The sequence below is a fragment of the Rana temporaria genome, chromosome 5 (assembly GCF_905171775.1).
Source record: "Rana temporaria chromosome 5, aRanTem1.1, whole genome shotgun sequence".
NCBI classification, from domain to species: domain Eukaryota; kingdom Metazoa; phylum Chordata; class Amphibia; order Anura; family Ranidae; genus Rana; species Rana temporaria.
This window is the reverse complement of record NC_053493.1, coordinates 303,165,129-303,185,900: the sequence shown is the minus strand read 5'-3', so window position 1 is coordinate 303,185,900 and position 20,772 is coordinate 303,165,129. Positions and strand designations below refer to the sequence as shown.

At 45.7% G+C, this 20,772-nt stretch overlaps 1 protein-coding gene across 1 annotated transcript in view; it reads right to left on the bottom strand.

The window, feature by feature from the left end:
• Positions 1–12,068, bottom strand: part of TTC39C (tetratricopeptide repeat domain 39C) — a 154,975-nt gene extending 142,907 nt beyond the window's left edge. Inside the window, exon 1 of the mRNA XM_040354078.1 lies at positions 11,784–12,068. Within this exon, the coding sequence (XP_040210012.1) occupies positions 11,784–11,911 (128 nt within the window). The 5' untranslated portion in view covers positions 11,912–12,068. The remainder of the gene's footprint in view (positions 1–11,783) is intronic.
• Positions 12,069–20,772: the final 8,704 nt, after the last annotated feature.

Genomic DNA, 20,772 nt, shown 5'->3' with positions numbered 1-20,772 from the left:
AGATTTTTTTCCCATTGTTACAGACAGATTACCGCCTTCTAGTTAAATTACTAGCTTCCCTATTTGTTCCATGTGCCTTTTGGCTGCAGCCCATGTTCTAATGTTTTCAGCCCACCAGAAAACTACCAGCTAAATAATAACCCTGTCTTTATCTCAGTCGTTTAACAAGTGCCATGTCCCCTTCTGCATCGAGTTCTATTGCACTGAAATGTTGTTCATTTTTGCAGATACAGAATGCATGCTGGTTTGCCAAGCCCTGTACTGAGCAGAAATGTTTACATCGATGACCGCATCCAAAAAGAAGGCCTGGGCAAAGGCAGAAATAAAAGGATGCGTACTAAGTCTCAATTGAGTGGTGGATGAATCAAGCTCGTGTTAAGAAGATTGGGTGACAATGATAAAGAAGATTAGGATTAAAATGGATGGTGTACAAGGACAGATCTTATAGACCTAGGCCCGGATTCAGAAAGGACTTACGTCGGCGTATCTCCAGATACGCCGTCGTAACTCCGAATGCGGGCCGTCGCATCTCGGCGCCTGATTCATAGAATCAGATACACCTCAATGTTGCCTAGATACGAGCGGCGTAAGTCTCCTACGCCGTCGTATCTTAGGGTGCAATATTTACGCAGACCGCTATGGGCGCTTCCCTAGACTTCCGCGTCGAATATACAAATTAGGTAGATACGCCGATTCAGAGACGTACGTCCGCCCGGCGCATTTTTTTACGTCGTTTACGTAATGCTTTTTCCGGCGTAAAATTACCCCTGCTCTATGAGGCATAGCCAATGTTAAGTATGGACGTCGGGCCAGCGTCGAATTTTGCGGCGTTTGCGTAAGTCGTTCGCAAATAGGGCTTTGCGTAGGTTACGTTCACGTCGAAACCAATGAGGCTTTGCGGCGTAATTTGGAGCATGCGCACTGGGATACGTCCAAGGACGGCGCATGCGCCGTTAGTAAAAAAACGTCATTTACGTGGGGTCACCATTTATTGACATACAACACGCCCATTGCCTGGATAATTTGTATTACGCGGGCTTACGCCGGACCACATACGCTACGCCGCCGTAACTTAGGGCGCAGGTTCTTTCTGAATACAGAACCTGCCTCACTAAGTTACGGCGGCGTAGCGTATCTGAGATACGCTACGCCCGCACAAAGTTACGTCGGGCTTTCTGAATCCGGGCCCTCATGTGCACGTGGGAGATCTTCACCACCTGGAAAAAGAGATATTTTTATTGGATGTCCAAATCTAGTTCTGAAGCTCTGCAGTGCATGGTCCACATTTGTTTATATGTAATGGGGAAGAAATGGCTTCCATTGCCAAAGAAGAAGCTAAAAAATATAATGTGGGAACTTGCTTGGGTACACTGGCCACTAAAGATGAGCTCTGGCGTATTCGCATAGAACACATGCAGAGCCCGCCAGGAAGTGAGCCCGGCGCTGCGCTAATAACAGCCAGGGAGACATTGCATGATCCCTGCAGCCGAGCATCGGGACAATGTCTCCCTGGCTGTGATTAGCACAGCGCCGTGCACACTTCCTGGCGGGCTATGCATGTGTTCTATGCGAACACGCCGGAGCTCATCCTTACTGGCCACCTAGATCACTGAATTTGTCTACAGCTGACTGAGCGGAGATCCACAATATAGACATCATCAACCTCACCTAGTGCCCATAATGCTGTATTTTTTTTGACTGAGGTATTTCGGGAACATACAGAATTATGGCCACTAGATGGAGCTGCCGATCATAGGAAATAAACAAAACACTGCAATTATTCGAAACAGCAGTACAAGTGTTTGTTTTTCTTCCCCCACTAACAAGACCTTCTAGTGTCAAGAAATGCATTCACACACTGTAAAAGCATTCCACCAGTGAAACAAGCCTAAGAACTGATAAAGCCTCGCTGATAATTGCGTTATTATAGACTTCACAGAGATAAATGTAATTAGAGTGAAGCTCAGGCCTTTTTTTTTTCTTCTTTTAAAATCAATGCTTCCGATCTCGCACCTGCGCAGTGGGTACTCGGTGTACTGCAGGTTGCCCATTGACTCCTGGGATTGATGACACATATCCCAGGAGCCTGAAAAGGTAAAATTCTTTCAGCCCTCATTCATACTGACTGCGGGGCTGAACTTGCACAATTTCAAATCCACATTGCAGTGTGAGTTTAGGGGCCATTTGAAAGACATCTGTGCGGGTTCATGCACAGATGTCAATAGAAAAATCGCCCATGAAGTCGCCAAAAGTAGTGCAGGAACTACTTTTAAAAATCGGTGCGGTGCCGCAAAGTCAGCAATTGCACCGATTGGGAAAGTGCCGTTGCCGGCAATAGGCTGCGATTTGACAAGTCAAATCGAATGTTCAATTGTGCCGATGTGAAACATTTGTGGCACCGTAATAATGAGCAATGTAAGGAGCTAAACTTCAAATACAGGGTGGAACTCGAAGCAACATTTTTTAGGCCCATTAAGCATGGACCATAAATAATCACAAAGAAAGTTGTCTGAAGTCAGCCATAGGTCATGTATGGAGCAGACATTTCTATTAGAATAAGGATGGACCACAGATGAAACCAGAATCAATGGTCCAAAGCCTTTGAAAATTAGCCATCTGTTGACAGGGGTATGCCAGAGTCCCTGGAGCAGTCTGTGTAGAGTATGTGAAAGATGAGAGAACCGCAAAAAGTCCAGTGAGATATTGTGTTTGTCATGACACAAAAAAGAGCCAGCTGAATTTTGGGTGCTCAAAACGCCCCCCCTTCATCAGGGTTGTGGATACATTAACTGGGTATCCAGGGTATCTAAATCACTAGTCTAAAAAGGAGTATATCGTAATAAGGGATGATAATGATGATACCACAACAGTAATGACAAAAGAATGTGTAGCACTGTCTACTTAGGTAGGTCCTAGAGTTAAGATTTTTGGAGAGTGTAGGTAAATTTAGGCAGGCCTAGCTGGAAGCTAGGCCTGTTTGTTTTGATCTGTGTGAGCTGGGAGTGGCTCAGAGTAGACTGGTGACTCACAGATAGCATCACTTCTCAGTTACCTCCCTCTGGCTTCTCGAAGAGAGGTGGAGCTGTCTGAGGTGTTCTCAGGAGCCCTGACCAATCCCCAATTTGGAGGACTTGTCAGGTGGGAGAACTGAGCATGGAGGTCTAGGCTGTCAGGCACTTTGAGGGAGCTCCCCATTCTGGGGGGGGGTGACCTTGGGCCTAGGAATTGGATGCAGGAATGATCCCTTTAGGAACGTGTGAAGAATCTGAACAGGTGGCACAGAGAGGAGTCATGGAGGACAGCAGGAGCTAGTACTACTGGGCATATCTTCAGGAGGAAACCACTGGTGTGTGTGTGTGCGCAGCCGGGAGGGCTGATAAGTGACATGTGCTATCGCGAGTGCTGGAGAGGCATGCCAGAGAGGACTGGGAGGAAACAGCCAAAGCTGGGTGTGGAGCTAGTGAGGATTGCAGTGGAGTAGGGAAGCTGCACCCAGGAGGGCTGGCAGGGCCTGAAGAGGGATTGCTGAGAGCAGTAGTCCAGAGATTTCCATCCCTATCCAAGTTCAAATCCCTCAATAAAAATACAAAAGTAACAAGCATATGGACTGTTCATTGACTCAAGGTGATTGGGAGAATGCTGGGCTGGGCAGGGTGACAGGTGGACCACAACTTTCAGCAGCCCCTATGGGGTACCGCTACATATGCACTCACCATTAGCTAAACATACTACCCAGGGACTGCCAAAGCTTAGTAGTCCTTGACAATGGTAAAGTGGATGTAAACCAGATTCAGGAAATTTAAGCTGGACACATATCTGTAAGGTTTTCTTATCTCTCTACAGAGCACTAAGTCCTGCTCCATTCTTCTGTTATCAGCATGATAACTTCTGACAAGTTCTCCTTCAACTGAGATAAAACCAGGCCTAATTTTGTGTCAGGGAGGTTGCTATAAATAGATTAGCAGAGAGCTAAACTATTCATAGGACAGCTCTGAGAGTCTCTGCCTTCTGACTTCACTCCCAGTGGTGAACAGGAAGAGAACATCTGTAACACGATCTGAACTTTCTAAAGAATATATAAAGCTGAAGATAGTAGTTATGTTCAACTTTCCTGAAAGAAATATGTAGGTGGTCATTGCTGACCTCCCAAAAAAATACTAACTGCCTGCCTGTCTTTGGCTTTATTAAAACCCTTTCCCGTCGAGCTTACGCAGATATGCGTCCTCGGCTTTTGGGGGGTTATACAGCTGCGGGCATCATCCCGGTATCATCTTTTAGAGCCAGCAATTGGCTTTCCAGGGATAACAACCGATGCGACTAAAAGCCGCTCGGTTGTTATCCCAGAGGAGCGGGAGGGGACATCCCCCCCTTCCCGCCGCTCTTACTGGGCCTTCCGTCCCACCGGGAACCCAATCCACGACGCGCCACCTCCAGCACCTAGAGAGAGACTGAATCTAAGCTGCGAATGGCTTTGATTCAGTCTCTTTAATGTAAACATGGAAGCGACGTCATGACGTCACTTCCAGGCTACTCGGCTGCCAATGGTGCCGGATTTAAAAAAATACACAGTATTCAGAATCACCGTTTTCGGCGATCTGAATACTTTGAAGTGCAAAGGAGGGATCGGGGGTCCCCCGATCCATCAATAAAGAGTACCTGTCACCATTTATTACTGTCACAAGGGATGTTTACATTCCTTGTGACAGCAATAAAAGTGATCAAAATATATATATATATATATATATATATATATATATATATATATATATATATATATATATATATATATATATATATATATATATATATATATATATATATATATATATATATATATATATATATTTTTTTTTTTTAAAACACAATTTTATATTATAAAAAATAAATAAAAACATTGTTTAAAGCGCCCCTGTCCCCACAAGCTCGCGCAGCAAAGAAAACTAATAATTCTAGCCGTAGAACTCTAACCTGGTAACCGTAAAAAAAAAATTAAAGCGTTGCCTATGGAGATTTTTGGGTACCGTAGTTTGTCGTCATCTCATGAGTGCGTGCAATTATAAAGCGTGACATGTTTGGTATCTATTTACCCGGCGTAACATCATCTTTCACATTATACAAAAAAAATTGGCTAACTTTACTTTTTAATTTTTTTTAAATTCATGAAAGTTAAATTTTTCCAAAAAAGTTGTGTTAAAAACACTGCTGCACAAATACCTTGTGACATAAAATATTGCAACAATCGCCATTTCATTCTCTGCTAAAAAATGTGTATATATATATATATATATATATATATTTTTATAATTGGGGGTTCTAAGTAATTTTCTACCAAAAAATATGGATTTTAACTTGTAAACACCAAATGTCAGAAATAGGCTTAGTCACAAAGGGGTTAATCTAGAACAAATATACAGTATGCAGGCAAATGAAAAACACAGCAAAATCACGCCATGGTTTTCCACAGCCGCTGGTCAAAACATACATATCCTGAATGCGATTCTTCCGCGTTCAGGAGAGGGACGTTGCACATCACCTTACCGCAGCAGCTCCTAAAAACCGATGTGTACATGGACACTTAGGGGTTGATTTACTAAGAGTAAAAAGACTGCGCTTTGCAAAGGGCAGTTACATTCTGCCAGAGCAGTTGCTCCAGAGCTTAGTAAATCTGCTGACTTTCATCATCCAATCATGTACAAGCAAAAATGCTGTTTTTTTTTTAAATTTCCCTTGTATGTGATTGGGTACTCTTTGCAAAGTGAAGCCCCACCTTAAGCTCTGGAGCAAATGCACTTTGCAAAGTGCACAGTCTATTGTCCTTTAGTAAATCCACCCTTTGGCAAAAAAAAAAAACACCAAAAGCTCCTAAACTCAAATTTCGAAGCTGCCAGAGTACCTGGAGGCCTTATAGAGGTCATTATTCCAGAAAGTACTAAACATAGCAAAATCAGAATACTTTATTAATCCCAAAGGGAAATTGTTGCAACACATACCACACTCAACAAGGACAACACAACATTACAACAATGAACAGAACAAGACACAAAGACATAACAAAACTTCCAAAAAGCCATTAACACAAAATAAAGATAAACCTACACTCTGATAAACCCCATCCATACAATTAAAGGGGTTGTAAACCTTCCCGTTTTTTCACCTTAATGCATCCTATGCATTAAGGTGAAAAAACATCCGATAATTGCCGGCCCCCCAGAGAACGCGATTGATCTCAGCCCGGTCTTCTCGGCTCTTTATTGGATAGATTGATAGCAGCACAGCCATTGGCTCCCACTGCTGTCAATCAAATTCAGCGACACTGGAGCAGAGGGGCGGGCTCAGTCCTGCAGGCTGTGTCAATGGATGCAGCAACAGCACTAGGGAGCAAGCCCGATAGGTGCCCCTGGGGAAAGCAGCTTTCCATTAGGGGCACCCCATGAAGAGGAGGGGCCAGGAGCGCCAGCGGGGCACCCTAGAAGAAGAGGATCGGGGCTGCTCTGTGTAGTACAGAGCAGGCAAGTATAGGTATGTTTGTTATTTTTTTTTAAATAAATAAATAACACAAGGGTTTAAATCCCTGTAATGCTATATTGACACCTGTAGGCGGTTTTCAGCACCCTTGAAGCCTGGTTAAAAAACTCCCATTGTTAGCATTGCCGTCTTGTTGCCCTGACGTACTATACGTTGAGCGCACACCCCCAGCACAACAGAAGTGATGATGGTTCTAGTCCCTGATTCTAAACTCATGCATGTGTGATCTTTCTCCCCCTGTTGATGGGGGGGGGGGGGGCACAGAATTGGAACCAGGGGGACATCCCCCAGCATATGGTGTATATACGGGTACCAGTAAAGCAGGACTGGTAGTTTTTTGGGCTTTGGAGATGCTGGACAGGTATGGAAATTATATTAGGCAGCATTTTACAAAGCTACGGTTTTAAACTACCGACTCGCCCTCCCTTCCTTGACTGCATAATCCATTTTATACAAATGGTAAACCTAGCCCTCCCCCATACTCATTGATCGAAATGGAAGAGCAGCAGCTGGACAATTCATAGGATTGAGAGACGTACAGGAGCAGATTTTACTTTGTTCCCAATTGCCATCTACTTGTTAATGAAAAAAAAAAAGCATAATGTTAGTAACTCCCCGACTTTAATAAAATACATGAAAAAAATAAAATATATATATATATATATATATATATATATATATATATATATATATAAAAATGTTACAAAGTCCCTGCTAGTGACAGCTCGCTGTGTTACATAGGAAGGATTTGTGCAGAGATCCCCATCATCAGATCCTCCTTCTATACTATTACACATGACGTCTGTGTGCACAATGACTGCACCTTCATCCTATAGAGACTACCCAGGACTCCCGGATTACAGCAACCCGGCCAGGATCTGAGCTGGCATCATGGATGGCACATGGATTATCATCATCCCGGACCGACAGTGACCTGCCATACACACATACAATGATCTGCCATTGTGATTGCTACACTGATCAGCTACATTACACAACATTTTACTAGGAAAGGAAAACGTCACTGAACATTACATACTAATAGTAAATAGTTACTTTGTACACAATGACAGCTGTACTGATAAGGCAGGGTCAGCGATTCCATTGGGCTGACATTCTGATGTTACACTATCCAGGCGACATACAGAGAAATGATACAGCGCCACTCTTAGGCCCCGTACACACGACCAGTTTCCTCGGCAGAATTCAGCTTCCGACCGAGTTTCTGGCTGAATTCTGCCGAGAAACCCGGCCGTGTGTACACTTTCGGCCGAGGAAGCCGACGAGGAGCTCGGCGAGGAAATAGAGAACATGTTCTCTATTTCCTCGTTGTTCTATGGGAGCTCTCGCCCCGCCGAGCTCCTCGGCGGCTTCAGTGCTGAACTGGCCGAGGAACTTGATGTGTTTGGCACGTCGAGTTCCTCGGCCGTGTGTACGAGGCTTCATACGCACCACTACTGGGTACACATCCAGCGCTTCCCCAAAACATCTTATTATAAGCGACAATAGGATGACAACACTCCAAACAAAGGTGCCAATTCTATCTGCAAGGGCCCGTTCACAGAACATGCGTTCCAGGGCTTTTTTTCCCCCTGCATCCAAAACGCATGGAAAGTAGGTTACATAGTTCTCTATGGCATCGTTCACACCAGTGCTTGCAGCTCCAGAAAAAAAAAGCACATGGAAAACGCATCAAAAACACCCACGCAGAAGCTCATCCGGAACTGATCTGGGGGACCTTTTATGTGGTGTGAGCTTTCCCTTAAAGGAGGTGCAGGGCCGGTTCACTCCACCGAAACGCATTCCGGATGCCTTTCTGCACGCACATTAACATGTGTTTTTGGCATGTTCTTTATGCATTCCAGTTTGTTTTTAAAGTGTTGCAGATTAGTTTTTTCTTATTTCTTAATTGTTCTTGTTTTGTTATTTGCTGCAATGCATTTATTATTATTTTTGTACATGTTTCTTCTTTTTCCTTGTTTTGTTATTTGCTGCAATGCATTTTTTTCTTAATTTTCCTTGTTTTGTTATTTGCTGTAGTGCATTTGTTTTTTCTTAATTTTCCTTGTTTTGCCATTTGCTGTAATGCATTTTTTTTCTTAGTTTTCCTTGTTTTGTTATTTGCTGAAATGCATTTTTTTACTTTGTTTTTCATTGTTTTGCTATTTGCTGTAATGCATTTGTTTTTTCTTAATTTTCCTTGTTTTGCCATTTGATATAATGCATTTTTTTTTAATGTTTTTTTTTCTTCTTAGTTTTCCTTGTTTTGTTATTTGCTGCATTTTTTTTTCCTTTGTTTTTCATTGTTTTGTTATTTGCTGGAATGCATTTTTTTATGTTTTTTTTTTTTAGTTTACCTTGTTTTGTTATTTGCTGTAATGCATTATTTTATTTATTTATTTGTTTATTCTTAGTTTTCCTTGTTTTGTTATTTGCTGCATTTTTTTTCTTTGTTTTTCATTGTTTTGTTATTTGCTGTAATGCTTTTTTTTATGTTTTTTTTTTTGTTTTCCTTGTTTTGTTATTTGCTGTAATGCATTATTTTATTTATTTATTTATTTTCTTAGTTTTCCTTGTTCTGTTATTTGCTGTAATGCATTTTTTTTCTGTTTTATTATTTGCTGTTGTGCGCATCTGGTGCACACCGGCCCTATGATCTTTAAAGTGGTTGTAAACCCACTTTTTGTACTTTTACCTACAGGTAAGCCTATAACAAGGCTTACCTGTAGGTAAGGAGAATATCTCCTAAACCTGCACGGTTTAGGAGATATTCCCCTCGCAATGCGCCGCTGCGCATGCGCAGGGGGGATCTACGGCGAAAGGACCGGCAGCCGCCGGACCTTGCCGAGTTTTAAATCTCCCGCGCGCACGCGCGGGAGTGACGTCATCGCCACTCCAGCCAATCACAGCGCTGGAGCGGCGATACCCGGAAGACACGCCGAGGCAAGATGAAATCTCGCTCGGCGTGAACCAGGTAAGTGCTACGCACCTCGTTCCGAGGTAAGTATTTCATAATGAGCTAATATGCGGTGCATATTAGCTCATTATGACTCTTCCCTTACAGGAGGAAAAACATTTCTTTTTTCATGCGGGTTTACAACCGCTTTAACATGTTTCATGCATAGCTGCCCTCAAAGCTGAGCTATAGGCAAAACCTTTTCCTTACTTTTGCATTGAGTAGTGTCCTCTGTGTCCCATTGGGGAAATGCCCCTTCACTTCCTGTCCCATAGCCGAAGCAGGAAGTGATAAAATCTCAACTGTCACTAGAACTTGTGTCACCATTGGAAAATTCCCCTTCTATCACTGTTCCAGGGACCAAACGTTTATTTTCCTTTCACTTTCATTAATAATGGAAAACAAATAGAGAGGATGCATCTTCCCAATGGGGACGTAGACAGCAGGAAAAACCTGACGGGTGTTCTAACCCCATGCCAAATGTGTATTTCAATGTTAAATCCCGCCAGGGATAAAAAAAAAACAAAGGTGTTTATAAAGCAGCAGTATCATCTCCTGCTAACCAGCTCTAAACTGATCTGAAAAGTGATCCACTGCAGAATGCTTTTCAGAGCCTACTGCTCATCTGAAAAAAGTTGAAGGTTTCCTTTTGGGTTCTTGTACATAAAAGAATAAAAGCTGATCAGCCATTGGAAGTCACCCTGTCAGTGTTAAATGGTTTGTTTCAACCCTCTAACTGCTACATCTGATGGACAGCATGTTCTGTTTAAACACAACAAACCTACTGCCCAGATCACCAGGTGAAAATATAAGGGAAAGAAAGCCTTAGAAAAACAAATGCAGCCGTCATATCGAAGAATTGGTAACCTGCACTATAATAAATGTTTGCTTTTGGGTTTAATACTGCATAAGAGCAGAGCCCCCCCCCCCCCCCATGTACTCCTAAAGAAATGATAGAAGTTGTATCCTTGTATGGAGTGCCGTCATCCGATTGTCACATGTCACCATTGTGTACTAAGATCCTTATCTGGGACTCTGTATATCAATGTGTACCCTGCAATGCTGACAGCTAATGCAAGGTATAGTGATCTACATCTGGATCCTGAAAGAAAGTGATCTACCACCTCCTGTACAGAACGGTGATCTACCCCCCTCCTGTACATTACAGTGATCTACCCCCCCTCCTGTACAGAACAGTGATCTACCCCCCTCCTGTACATTACAGTGATCTACCCCCCCCCTCCTGTACAGAACAGTGATCTACCCCCCCCTCCTGTACATTACAGTGATCTACCCCCCCCTCCTGTACAGAACAGTGATCTACCCCCCTCCAGTACATTACAGTGATCTACCCCCCCCTCCTGTACAGAACAGTGATTTACCCCCCTCCTGTACATTACAGTGATCTACCCCCCCCCCTCCTGTACAGAACAGTGATCTACCCCCCTCCTGTACAGAACAGTGATCTACCCCCCCCCCTCCTGTACAGAACAGTGATCTACCCCCCTCCTGTACAGAACATTGATCTACCCCCTCCTGTACAGAACAGTGATCTACCCCCCTCCTGTACAGATCAGTGATCTACCCCCCCTCCTGTACAGAACAGTGATCTACCCCCCCTCCTGTACAGAACAGTGATCTACCCCCCCTCCTGTACAGATCAGTGATCTACCCCCCCCTCCTGTACAGAACAGTGATCTACCCCCCTACAGTACAGAACAGTGATCTACCCCCCCCCCCCCGTGCAGAACAGGGATCTACCGCCCTACAGTACAGAACAGTGATCTACCCCCCTGTGCAGAACAGGGATCTACCACCCTACAGTACAGAACAGTGATCTACCCCCCTGTGCAGAACAGGGATCTACCCCCTACAGTACAGAACAGTGATCTACCCCCACCCCTGTAAGGAACAGTGATCTACCCCCCACCCCTGTAAGGAACAGTGATATACCCCCCACTGTACAGAATAGAAATCCACCCCTCCCATGCAGGACAGTGATCTGCCCACCACTGTACAGAATAGAACAGTGATCTACGCCTTCCGTGCAGGGCAGTCATATGCCCCGTGCAGAACAGGGATAGGGATCTACCCACCCCCCACAGAACAGACATCTACCCCCATCCCCTACAGATCAATACTCTATACGAAGATGGTGAAAAGACCAGGGATCTACCCTTGAATGAGAACTGTGATCCTGACAGGCAGAGGATCCCGGCTGTCAGTGTCGGGTCCTCCCTGATAGGACACATCCCGGTGCGGTCCAGTCGGCGGTGCTGATCGGAGGCTCCATTGATCTCACCTGTATTTCCTGAACAGCTGATCCGACTCCCTGAAGCCGTTGTTGAGCAGCATGTTGATGCCCACCAGGGCCAGCTCGGTATCGTCCATGTCCAGGCGATGGTGGTCGGCGTCCAGCTGCTCGGCCATTGTACTGTACGGGGGGATCCGATCATCCAGCTGTGCCGCCTCTGCCCCGCACTACTGTCACCGACACAGATCAGTCCTCCTCGTGTGATAGGAGGAGGGGCAGGAAGGGGAGGGGCCCCAGCTGCACTCTCTTTGTCATTGCAATCATAGTGAGGTGCTGCTGATGGCTGGGAGCTGCCCCTTCATTGTGTGTCATTGTGTGTCTATTTATATCATTTATTATACTCATCACCTGTGTGTGTGTGTGTGTGTGTGAGAGAGAGGGGAGGACACTGACTTATATACACATCTACAGGAACATAGTGGCCCTTCCTTTCATTATACTGTATATATATGTATATGTGTGCACAAACCCTTTATATTCTTTACACCCCAATCTGAAAGAACCCCTCCCTCTGACAATGACATTACGCCCCACCCCAGAGAACCACATCAGTATCCTATCAGGCGTCATCCTACGGGAAGGGCGGAGCCAGCGGTACATCATCAGGGGCCAGACACAAGAACCCCCCTCCCAGAGAAGACCGCCAGCCCCTGATGACATCAGAGGGGAAGATGGTGGACCCCAGCAAGGCAACACTGGATCCCCCAAATCTGTCTTGGAGCACAACAAGGGCTGCCAACTCCTTTACCAACAAAATATGCAGAGGTGCATTGCCGGCGGTATAGTCGCGGTTTCCCATTGCTTTCAATGGGAAGGAGCGGTAAGCACACTGCTCCTCTCACCGTTCCAAAAATGCTGCTAGCAGGACTTTTGGAGCGGTCCTGCTAGGGCACCGCTCCAGTGTGAAAGAGAAACAGCAGCCACTGTTTAGTGTCGGTTTGCAGGCGAAACCCGAGAATGTGTATACTTACCTGTCGCCGTGGAAACCCGCGCATGCTCAAAATGACTTTGACGCATGCGCGATAGCTTCCTTGGCATAGGTAGGGTGAAGCAAGATGGCGATGACGTCACCGCTTTCTTTCCTTTCAAGAGAACTGAGGTTGTTTTGAAATGAAAGTCAGTACACTCGGGCAGCAAGACTTTCTTGCCAAGAATCTCGTCAGGGAAAACAACGGGTTTTTCCTGGCGAGATTCTCGGTCATGTGTACGAGGCCTAATGCCGCGTACACACGATCATTTTTCGGCGTGCTGTCACACTGTATGCAGGCAAAGTTTTTTCCTGGCCAAGCAATGCTGTTACCTTGACTCCTAAGAATGACCATATACTGTGTGTAGAGAAAGGGCTCTTGGCATATGTAGTTCTGGGGTCACAGACAGTAAATTAAAAAAATACTTTTTTCCCAGTACAGGAGCAAGGTAAGAAAAAAATGATGAGTTGTGCTCTACCAGTGGGGGAATTGGGGGTAAATGAAGGTATTGCCCTGCTGGCAACCCTTCTGTTTGCTGGACCACCTTAAAGCCAAATCTACTAGTCTGTTTCATCCGCTGACACCCAATCTCATTGGTCCCCGCTATGGTCCGATCCTGCAGACGGAGTAAAATCCTATTTTTCCATCCATCTGCGAGTGGATCGGGTGAACATGGACAGATGGTCTGTGTTCATCCGATCCCCCAATAGGGGAGAGCAGAGATCTGATAGGGCGGTCCCTGCTGAGCAAGCAGATAATAAAGGAACGGATCTTTAAGGGATCCATGAGTGTGAAAGAGCCCTTAGATGGACATTTCTGATGGAATTTAACTTGAATTTAATTTGATTTTAATTGAAGTTTCTTCCTATAAAATGTCAACAGCGTTTCTATCTCCTACATTCAGCTTCTCTTCCCCTGCAATCGTTCCCCCTGACGCAGAGGCGTTGCTAGGGGGGTGCGGGGGGTGCGGGCTGCCCCGGGTGACACCCACTAGAGGGGTGACACCATCCCGATTTAAAAAAAAAAAAAAAACAGCCCCCTCCTCTCTGTTTGTGTGTACAGAGGGGGAGGGGCCGAGGGGACCTTCTGTCCATGTGCCGTGGCGCTGCCTGCAATGATCTGAGGTACTGAAAGGGGAGGGGGGGTGTTTGCACCTGGGGGGATTTCACTGAAGGGGTGGGGGGTGTACTAAGGGGGTGTTTGCACTGAGGGGGTTTTCACTAAGGGGGTTTGCACTGAGGGGGGTTGTACTAAGGTGGGGGGGGTGTTTGCACTGGGGGGTTGCACTGAGGGGGGGGTTTGCACTGAGGGGGGATTTGCACTGAGGGGGGATTTGCACTGAGGGGGGGTGTCTGCACTGAGGGGGTGTCTGCACTGAAGGGGGGTCTGTGTAACATGCAGGGGTCCAGAGGTGCAGGTGGCTGTGTAATGTAAAAGGGTTGCAGTGATGCAGGGTGCTGTGTAATGTAAAGGGGTGCAGAGGGCTGTGTAGTGTAAAAGGGTCCAGAGGTGCAGGGGGCTATGTGATGTAAAGGGGTGCAGAGGTGCAGGCGGCTGTGTAATGTAAAAGGGGTGCAGTGATGCAGGGTGCTGTGCAATGTAAAAGGTGTGCAGTGATGCAGGGTGCTGTGCAATGTAAAAGGGTCCAGAGGTGCAGGGTGCTGTGTAATGTAAAGGGGTCCAGAGGTGCAGGGGGCTATGTGATGTAAAGGGGTCCAGTGGTGCAGGGGCTGTGTAATGTAAAGAGGTGCAGGGTGCTGTGTAATGTAAAGGGGTGCAGGGTGCTGTGTAATGTAAAAGGGTCCAGAGGTGCAGGGTGCTGTGTAATGTAAAATGGTCCAGAGGTGAAGGGGGCTGTGAGATGTAAAGGGGTCCAGTGATGCAGGGTGCTGTGTAATTTTAAAGGGGTCCAGTGATGCAGGGTATTGTGTAATTTTAAAGGGATCCAGTGATGCAGGGGGCTGAGTAATGTAAAGAGGTCCAGAGGTGCAGGGTGCTGTGTAATGTAAAGGGGTCCAGTGATGCAGGGTGCTGTGTAATGTAAAGGGGTCCAGAGGTGCAGGGTGCTGTGTAATGTAAAGGGGTCCAGTGATGCAGGGGGCTGTGTAATGTAAAAGGGTCCAGAGGTGCAGGGTGCTGTGTAATGTAAAAGGGTCCAGAGGTGAAGGGGGCTTTGAGATGTAAAGGGGTCCAGTGATGCAGCGTGCTGTGCAATGTAAAGTGGTCCAGAGGTGTAGTTGTGGAGAGGGGGTACACAGTAGTAACAAAAAGATATTGAAGGATGCAGAGGTATGCAGGGGGCACAGTGGGGTGTTTTTACATTTTAACGTGGGGGGGTGCCAGATATTGGATCCGCCCCGGGTGCCAAATGCTCTAGGTACGCCCCTGCCCTGACGCTATTATCAGCATGCACTGGCTGTTAAAATGTAATACATAGCAGGAGTAGCAAAATGCAGTCACTGTTGTCTAAAATGACACTTAACGCCGCGTACACACGACCGAGAATCTCGTCAGGAAAAACCCGTCGTTTTCCCTGACGAGATTCTTGGCAAGAAACTCTTGCTGCCCGAGTGTACTGACTTTCATTTCAAAACAACCTCAGTTCTCTTGAAAGGAAAGAACGCGGTGACGTCATCGCCATCTTGCTTCACCCTACTTATGCCATGAAAGCTACCGCGCATGCGTCAAAGTCATTTCGAGCATGCGTGGGTTTCCACGGCGACAGGTAAGTATACACACTCTCGGGTTTCTCGTCTGGAAACAGGCAAACGAGAATCTTGACGAGAAAAAAGAGAGCAGGTTCTCTTTTTTTCTCGAAGCGAGCAGGTTCTCTTTTTTTCTCATTGAGATTCTTGCCTGATTTCCAGAAGAGAAACCTGAACGCCTTGTACACACGAACGGCTTTCTCGCCAAGAAGCAGTTTTCTTGCTGTTTTTTGCAGAGAAAACCGGTCGTGTGTACAAGGCTTTAGGCCCCTTTCACACTGAGGCAGTTTGCAGGCTCTATTGCGCTAAAAATAGCGCCTGCAAACCGACCCTAAACAGTGGCTGCTGTTTCTCTTTCACACTGGAGCGGTGCCCTAGCAGGACCGCTCCAAAAGTCCTGCTAGCAGCATCTTTGGAACGGCGAGAAGAGCGGTGTGCTTACCGCTCCTCCACCGCTCCTTCCCATTGAAAGTAATGGGAAACCGCGGCTATACCGCCGGCAATGCACCTCTGAGGAAGCGCATTGCCGGCGGTATTAACCCTTTTTCGGCCGCTAGCAGGGGTTAAAACTGCACCGCTAGTGGCTGAATACCACCACAATTCCGACAGTATAACGCCGCTAAAAATAGCGGCGCTATAACGCCACCCCACCTCCTGCCCCAGTGTGAAAGGGGCCTTACAGATAGTCTACGGGGGAGATTTACTAAAACTAGAGCGTTTACTAAATCTAAATCTGGTGCAGCTGGGCATTGTAGTCAATCAGCTTCTAAGTTCAGCTTGTTCATTTAAAGTGGAGGTGCACCCTATAAAAAAAAAAAAAGTAGCCAGAAAGGCAAAAAAAAATATATATATATACTTACCAGAAAAGGCTGTTACTAGGCAGATCGTCCTAATTTGCCTCTTCCTCGTCTGCGGTGAGGTTCTGTGTTCTCCTCCTCGCATTGCCTCCTGGGAAATGGAGGCGTGCTGCCTTCTGGGACACACAGGACCGTGTGCCCATTCACAAAAAGCTGCGCGACTCGTGCATGCCCAAGCCGCGCGACTCGCGCATGCACAGTAGGAAACGGGCAGTGAAGACTCAAAGCTTCACTGCCTGTTTCCCTTAGTGAGGATGGCGGTGCCCGCACCCGGTCCGAGGGACGGATCAACCTTGGGCGGCCGACATCACGGGCAACCTGGACAGGTAAGTGTGCTTATTAAAAGTCAGCAGCTACAGTGTTTGTAGCTGCTGACTTTTATTTTTTTTACCGCTGGACCTCAGCTTTAAGCTTTGACAATAAAATCTGGAAGCTGATTGGTTTCTATGCAGAGCTGCACCAGATTTTGCACTCTCCGGTTTCTCTAAATTAATCCCAGTGTAACAATGTATTTTTACACTGTATTTACTATTTCATGTATATGTTTATAAAAGCTACTGGCTATTATTTTTTCTGCTGATTTTTTTACTTCTTTTATTTTACCATTCATTTCAATTTTATTTATTTATTTTTCATTTATTTTGTTGTTTTTTGTTGTTTTTAATGTATAAAAATAAAATAATATTTGTGAGACAATATTGCAAAAAGCCTAACTTTGTATTACTTTGTTTTTGTCAGATAAAGGTATTGCCAAATAAAAAGGCCCATTGTAGAAATGTAAAAATTGCCCTGGTCCATTAGGGGAAGAGGGTTATGAATAGCTGGTTAAGTAAGCAACAAACAAATGAAGGCCTAACTCCATCTAACATTTTTAAGCAGTTACTGCAATTTTCTGTTGGGAAAAAAAATGAGGCCATTAGAATAAATGCTGATTATTGCAAGGATTCATGCCAGGATAAATGGGTTATCCCAACCCCTCTAAGTGCCACTTTTGCTGGACAACTTGGCATGTCAAGGGAAGGGTAAAAATAATAGATTTACTGGCAGAGTCAACAGGGAATAAAAGGGTGGGACATAATGTGCTGTCTTAATGCTATTAATATATTAAATAATTTTTTATTTTTTTTTGCCCGTAGTTCCACTTTAAAGCAAACCTTTACTGAGTAACACATGGGGATGGCCACTGCGAATTCTCATTTGAAGACGCTAGTTTTCTGACTAATACACTCAGTGGCAGCCCATCCATATGGGACACAGGGGCATTGCCCGCCTCCCCCCAATCTACATGCAGGGCACCGGACACATGGATCTCAATGTTTATTTTATTTTTTGAAGCACATGATTAAGCCGGAGGCTCTAATTGGCTTCAAAAAAGGGTGGGCTCGGGGTGCAGAGCACAGCGCCCTGAGCCCAATCAGTTGTGTGACAATAGCGAATTATTATTTCCTATTGTCTTTCTGATTCTCCTCCTGGCCAATCAGGAAGTGGGTCCTGAGACCCGATTGGCCCGGAGTCCTAAGACCCAATTGGGTCTCAGGACCCACTTTCCACCCCTGATCCTTGTTATCTGCCTCCTAAGGTAAGGAGGCCTCTGATCGCCGCTTTCCCATCCGTCTCCTGTGGGGGGGGGGGGTCATAGGTTTGCTGCTCCCCCCCCCCAAAAAAAAATTGAGCACCAGCCACAACTGGATACACTAATCAACTGTGTTTAATAACATTTATACCACTGATTTAAAACAAATACGCATAAATGAAGCCACCAAAAAACTTGTGCACCTCCACCACATAAAATGCGTGCTTACCAGAGGCAAGCTAACATGGTCTTGCAGCTATTAACCCTGCCAGGGTTCTTGATCCAAAGGGATGGAAGTGTCAGCTCTTAATTGCTTGATATGATGGGGCAGGAACACACAGCAAACGACCAGGGAAGCTCAATCATTCAATGGTCACAATTGAGGACCAGAGGTTAACCCAAAATAGAAGGGAGCTCACCATAGTGTAAATCGTATAAGAATATTTATTAAAAGTTAAAAATTACACTTACATGCAGTAAGAAGTAAGATTGCAAGAAATTGTAAAAGCCGGCCGGCAAGCGAACACTCGTCCACTAGTTAAAGAGCGTGATGACGTCAGCATGCCGGTCCTCCCGATGCACGTTTCGTCACACTCTGACGTTGCCCCAGAATAGAACACTTAGCATTTACTTCCATGTGAAAGACTTTTTCTGATCTCCATGTGGAAGTTCTGTGTGCCTGAGAAACCAATTGTGAAGCATCAGTGCTATCACATGGGGAAGTAAGAGAGTAAGCATACAGGCCTGTGTGGTCATTGTTTTTATTCATGTCATACATGTTTTTGCATTTGTATGTCTATAGGAATGCATAACCTGCTTGAAGCTGGTGAAAAGCAGGTCAGAATGAGGTCAACTGCAGTGCTTTCTAAATGATCTCAGAAGTGTCTTAAACTGATCGCAAATTGATGCCATTGACACAAGCTCAAAGCCCATCAACAAATCCCTAATCTGTGAAAAGTACACATTGCCTTCCAATTCCTCATTTGTAAAAATGGTTTGTCTGCTGGCACTGCACACACATACTGTACGTTACCCTCTACTCCCAGCCTGTGGTGTAGCAATAGCGGTAGCAAAATGTTTCCTATTGTAAAACAGCATTGTGTCAGTTGTGATTGGATGATTCCTAAGCGTTATAACAACTCATCTCTACACAAAAAAATTGCTGAATCAGGATGTGAAATAGGAAGTCAGTCCATACTCACTAATCATTTCATTCCTCCTGACCACTTCCTGAATTCTTATCACATGATATATAGCTGTATACCCCTTCAGGTGAATAATATTTTGTAGCGCACCCCCCTAAGGGCCACAGATGAACTAGGATCCCCCACCCTGCAGCACTTTAGTGCACTGGAACACATTTTTTGTAACATCATTGAAGCTCTTTTTATAAGGACTTTGGCCCAGATTCACGTTGAATCGGGCAAATCTGCGGCTGCGTAACGTATGACATTTACGTTACGCCGCCGCAAGTTTTACGGGCAAGTGCTTGATTCACAAAGCACTTGCCTGTAAAGTTGCGGCGGCGTAGCGTAAATCCCCCGGCACTCGCCCGCCTAATTCAAATGATCCGGGAAGAGGGCGTGGATCATTTAAATTAGGCGCGTTCCCGCGCCGAACGTACTGCTCATGCGCCGTCCCTAAAATTTCCCGACGTGCATTGCGCTAAATGACGTCGCAAGGACGTCATTGGTTTCGACGTGAATGTAAATGGCATTAAGCCCCATTCACGGACGAGTTACGCAAACAACGTAAAATTTTCAAATTTCAACGCGGGAACGACGTCCATACTTAACATTGGCTGCGCCTCCTAATAGCAGGAGCAACGTTACAACGAAAACGACTTACGCAAACGACGTAAAAAACTACCGCCGGGTGCACGTACGTTTGTGAATCGGCGTAAGTAGGTAATTTGCATACTCTACGCTGAAAACTACGGGAGCGCCACCTAGCGGCCAGCGTGAGAATGCACCCTAAGATACGACGGCGTAAGAGACTTATGCCAGTCGTATCTTAGGCTAATGTCGGCGTATCTAGCTTTCTGAATACAGAATGTAGATACGCCGGCACAGATTTGAATTTACGCGGCGTATCTATGGATACGCCGGCGTAAATCGTTGCTGAATCTACCCCTTTGTTTGCAAATATACACATTGTAATATATTTTTGCACTTTAGCACTTTTCATCACGTGGACACTTTAAATAATGGATAAGGCAATAGCTGTATGATTTGCAATAAGAGCATCTATTATTTTAAAAAGGTATCACAATTTTAGGTTAAGACAGTGCCAGGAAGTGGGAGCAAAATACCTGGATTACACAGGTATCTGCTCCCCCCTCCCCCTGAAAGGTGGTTTCCGAACAGCGGAAGTTCGATTTTGTTAGGAACTCCACTTTAATAAATTAATTGTCCAAAAAATGGCTTTAGTGTTTTTATTACATTTCACTGCTTTTTTGGTGACTAGGTAGGGGTACGGTGTACCCAATACCCATCCACATGGGGGGGCGGGATCTGGGGCCCCCTCCTAAAGGGGGGCTTCCAGATTCTGATAAGCCCCCCACCCGCAGACCCCGACAACCACTGGATAGGGTTGTCGGGAAGGGGCCCTTGTGCTCATCAACATGGGAGCAAGGTGCTTTGGGGTGGGGGAGCGCAGAGCACCACTGCCCCAAAGCAACCCCCCCCATTTTGAGGGCATGCGGCCTGGTATGATTCAGGAGGGGGGACGCTCACAAGTCCCCTCCCTTTTCTAACCTGCCGGGCGGCAGGCTCACATAAGGGTCTGGTATGGATTTTGCGGGGGACCCCGCACTATTTATTTTTTTTGGGCGTGGGGGTCCCCTCTGAATCCCAACTAGACCTGAAGGGCCTG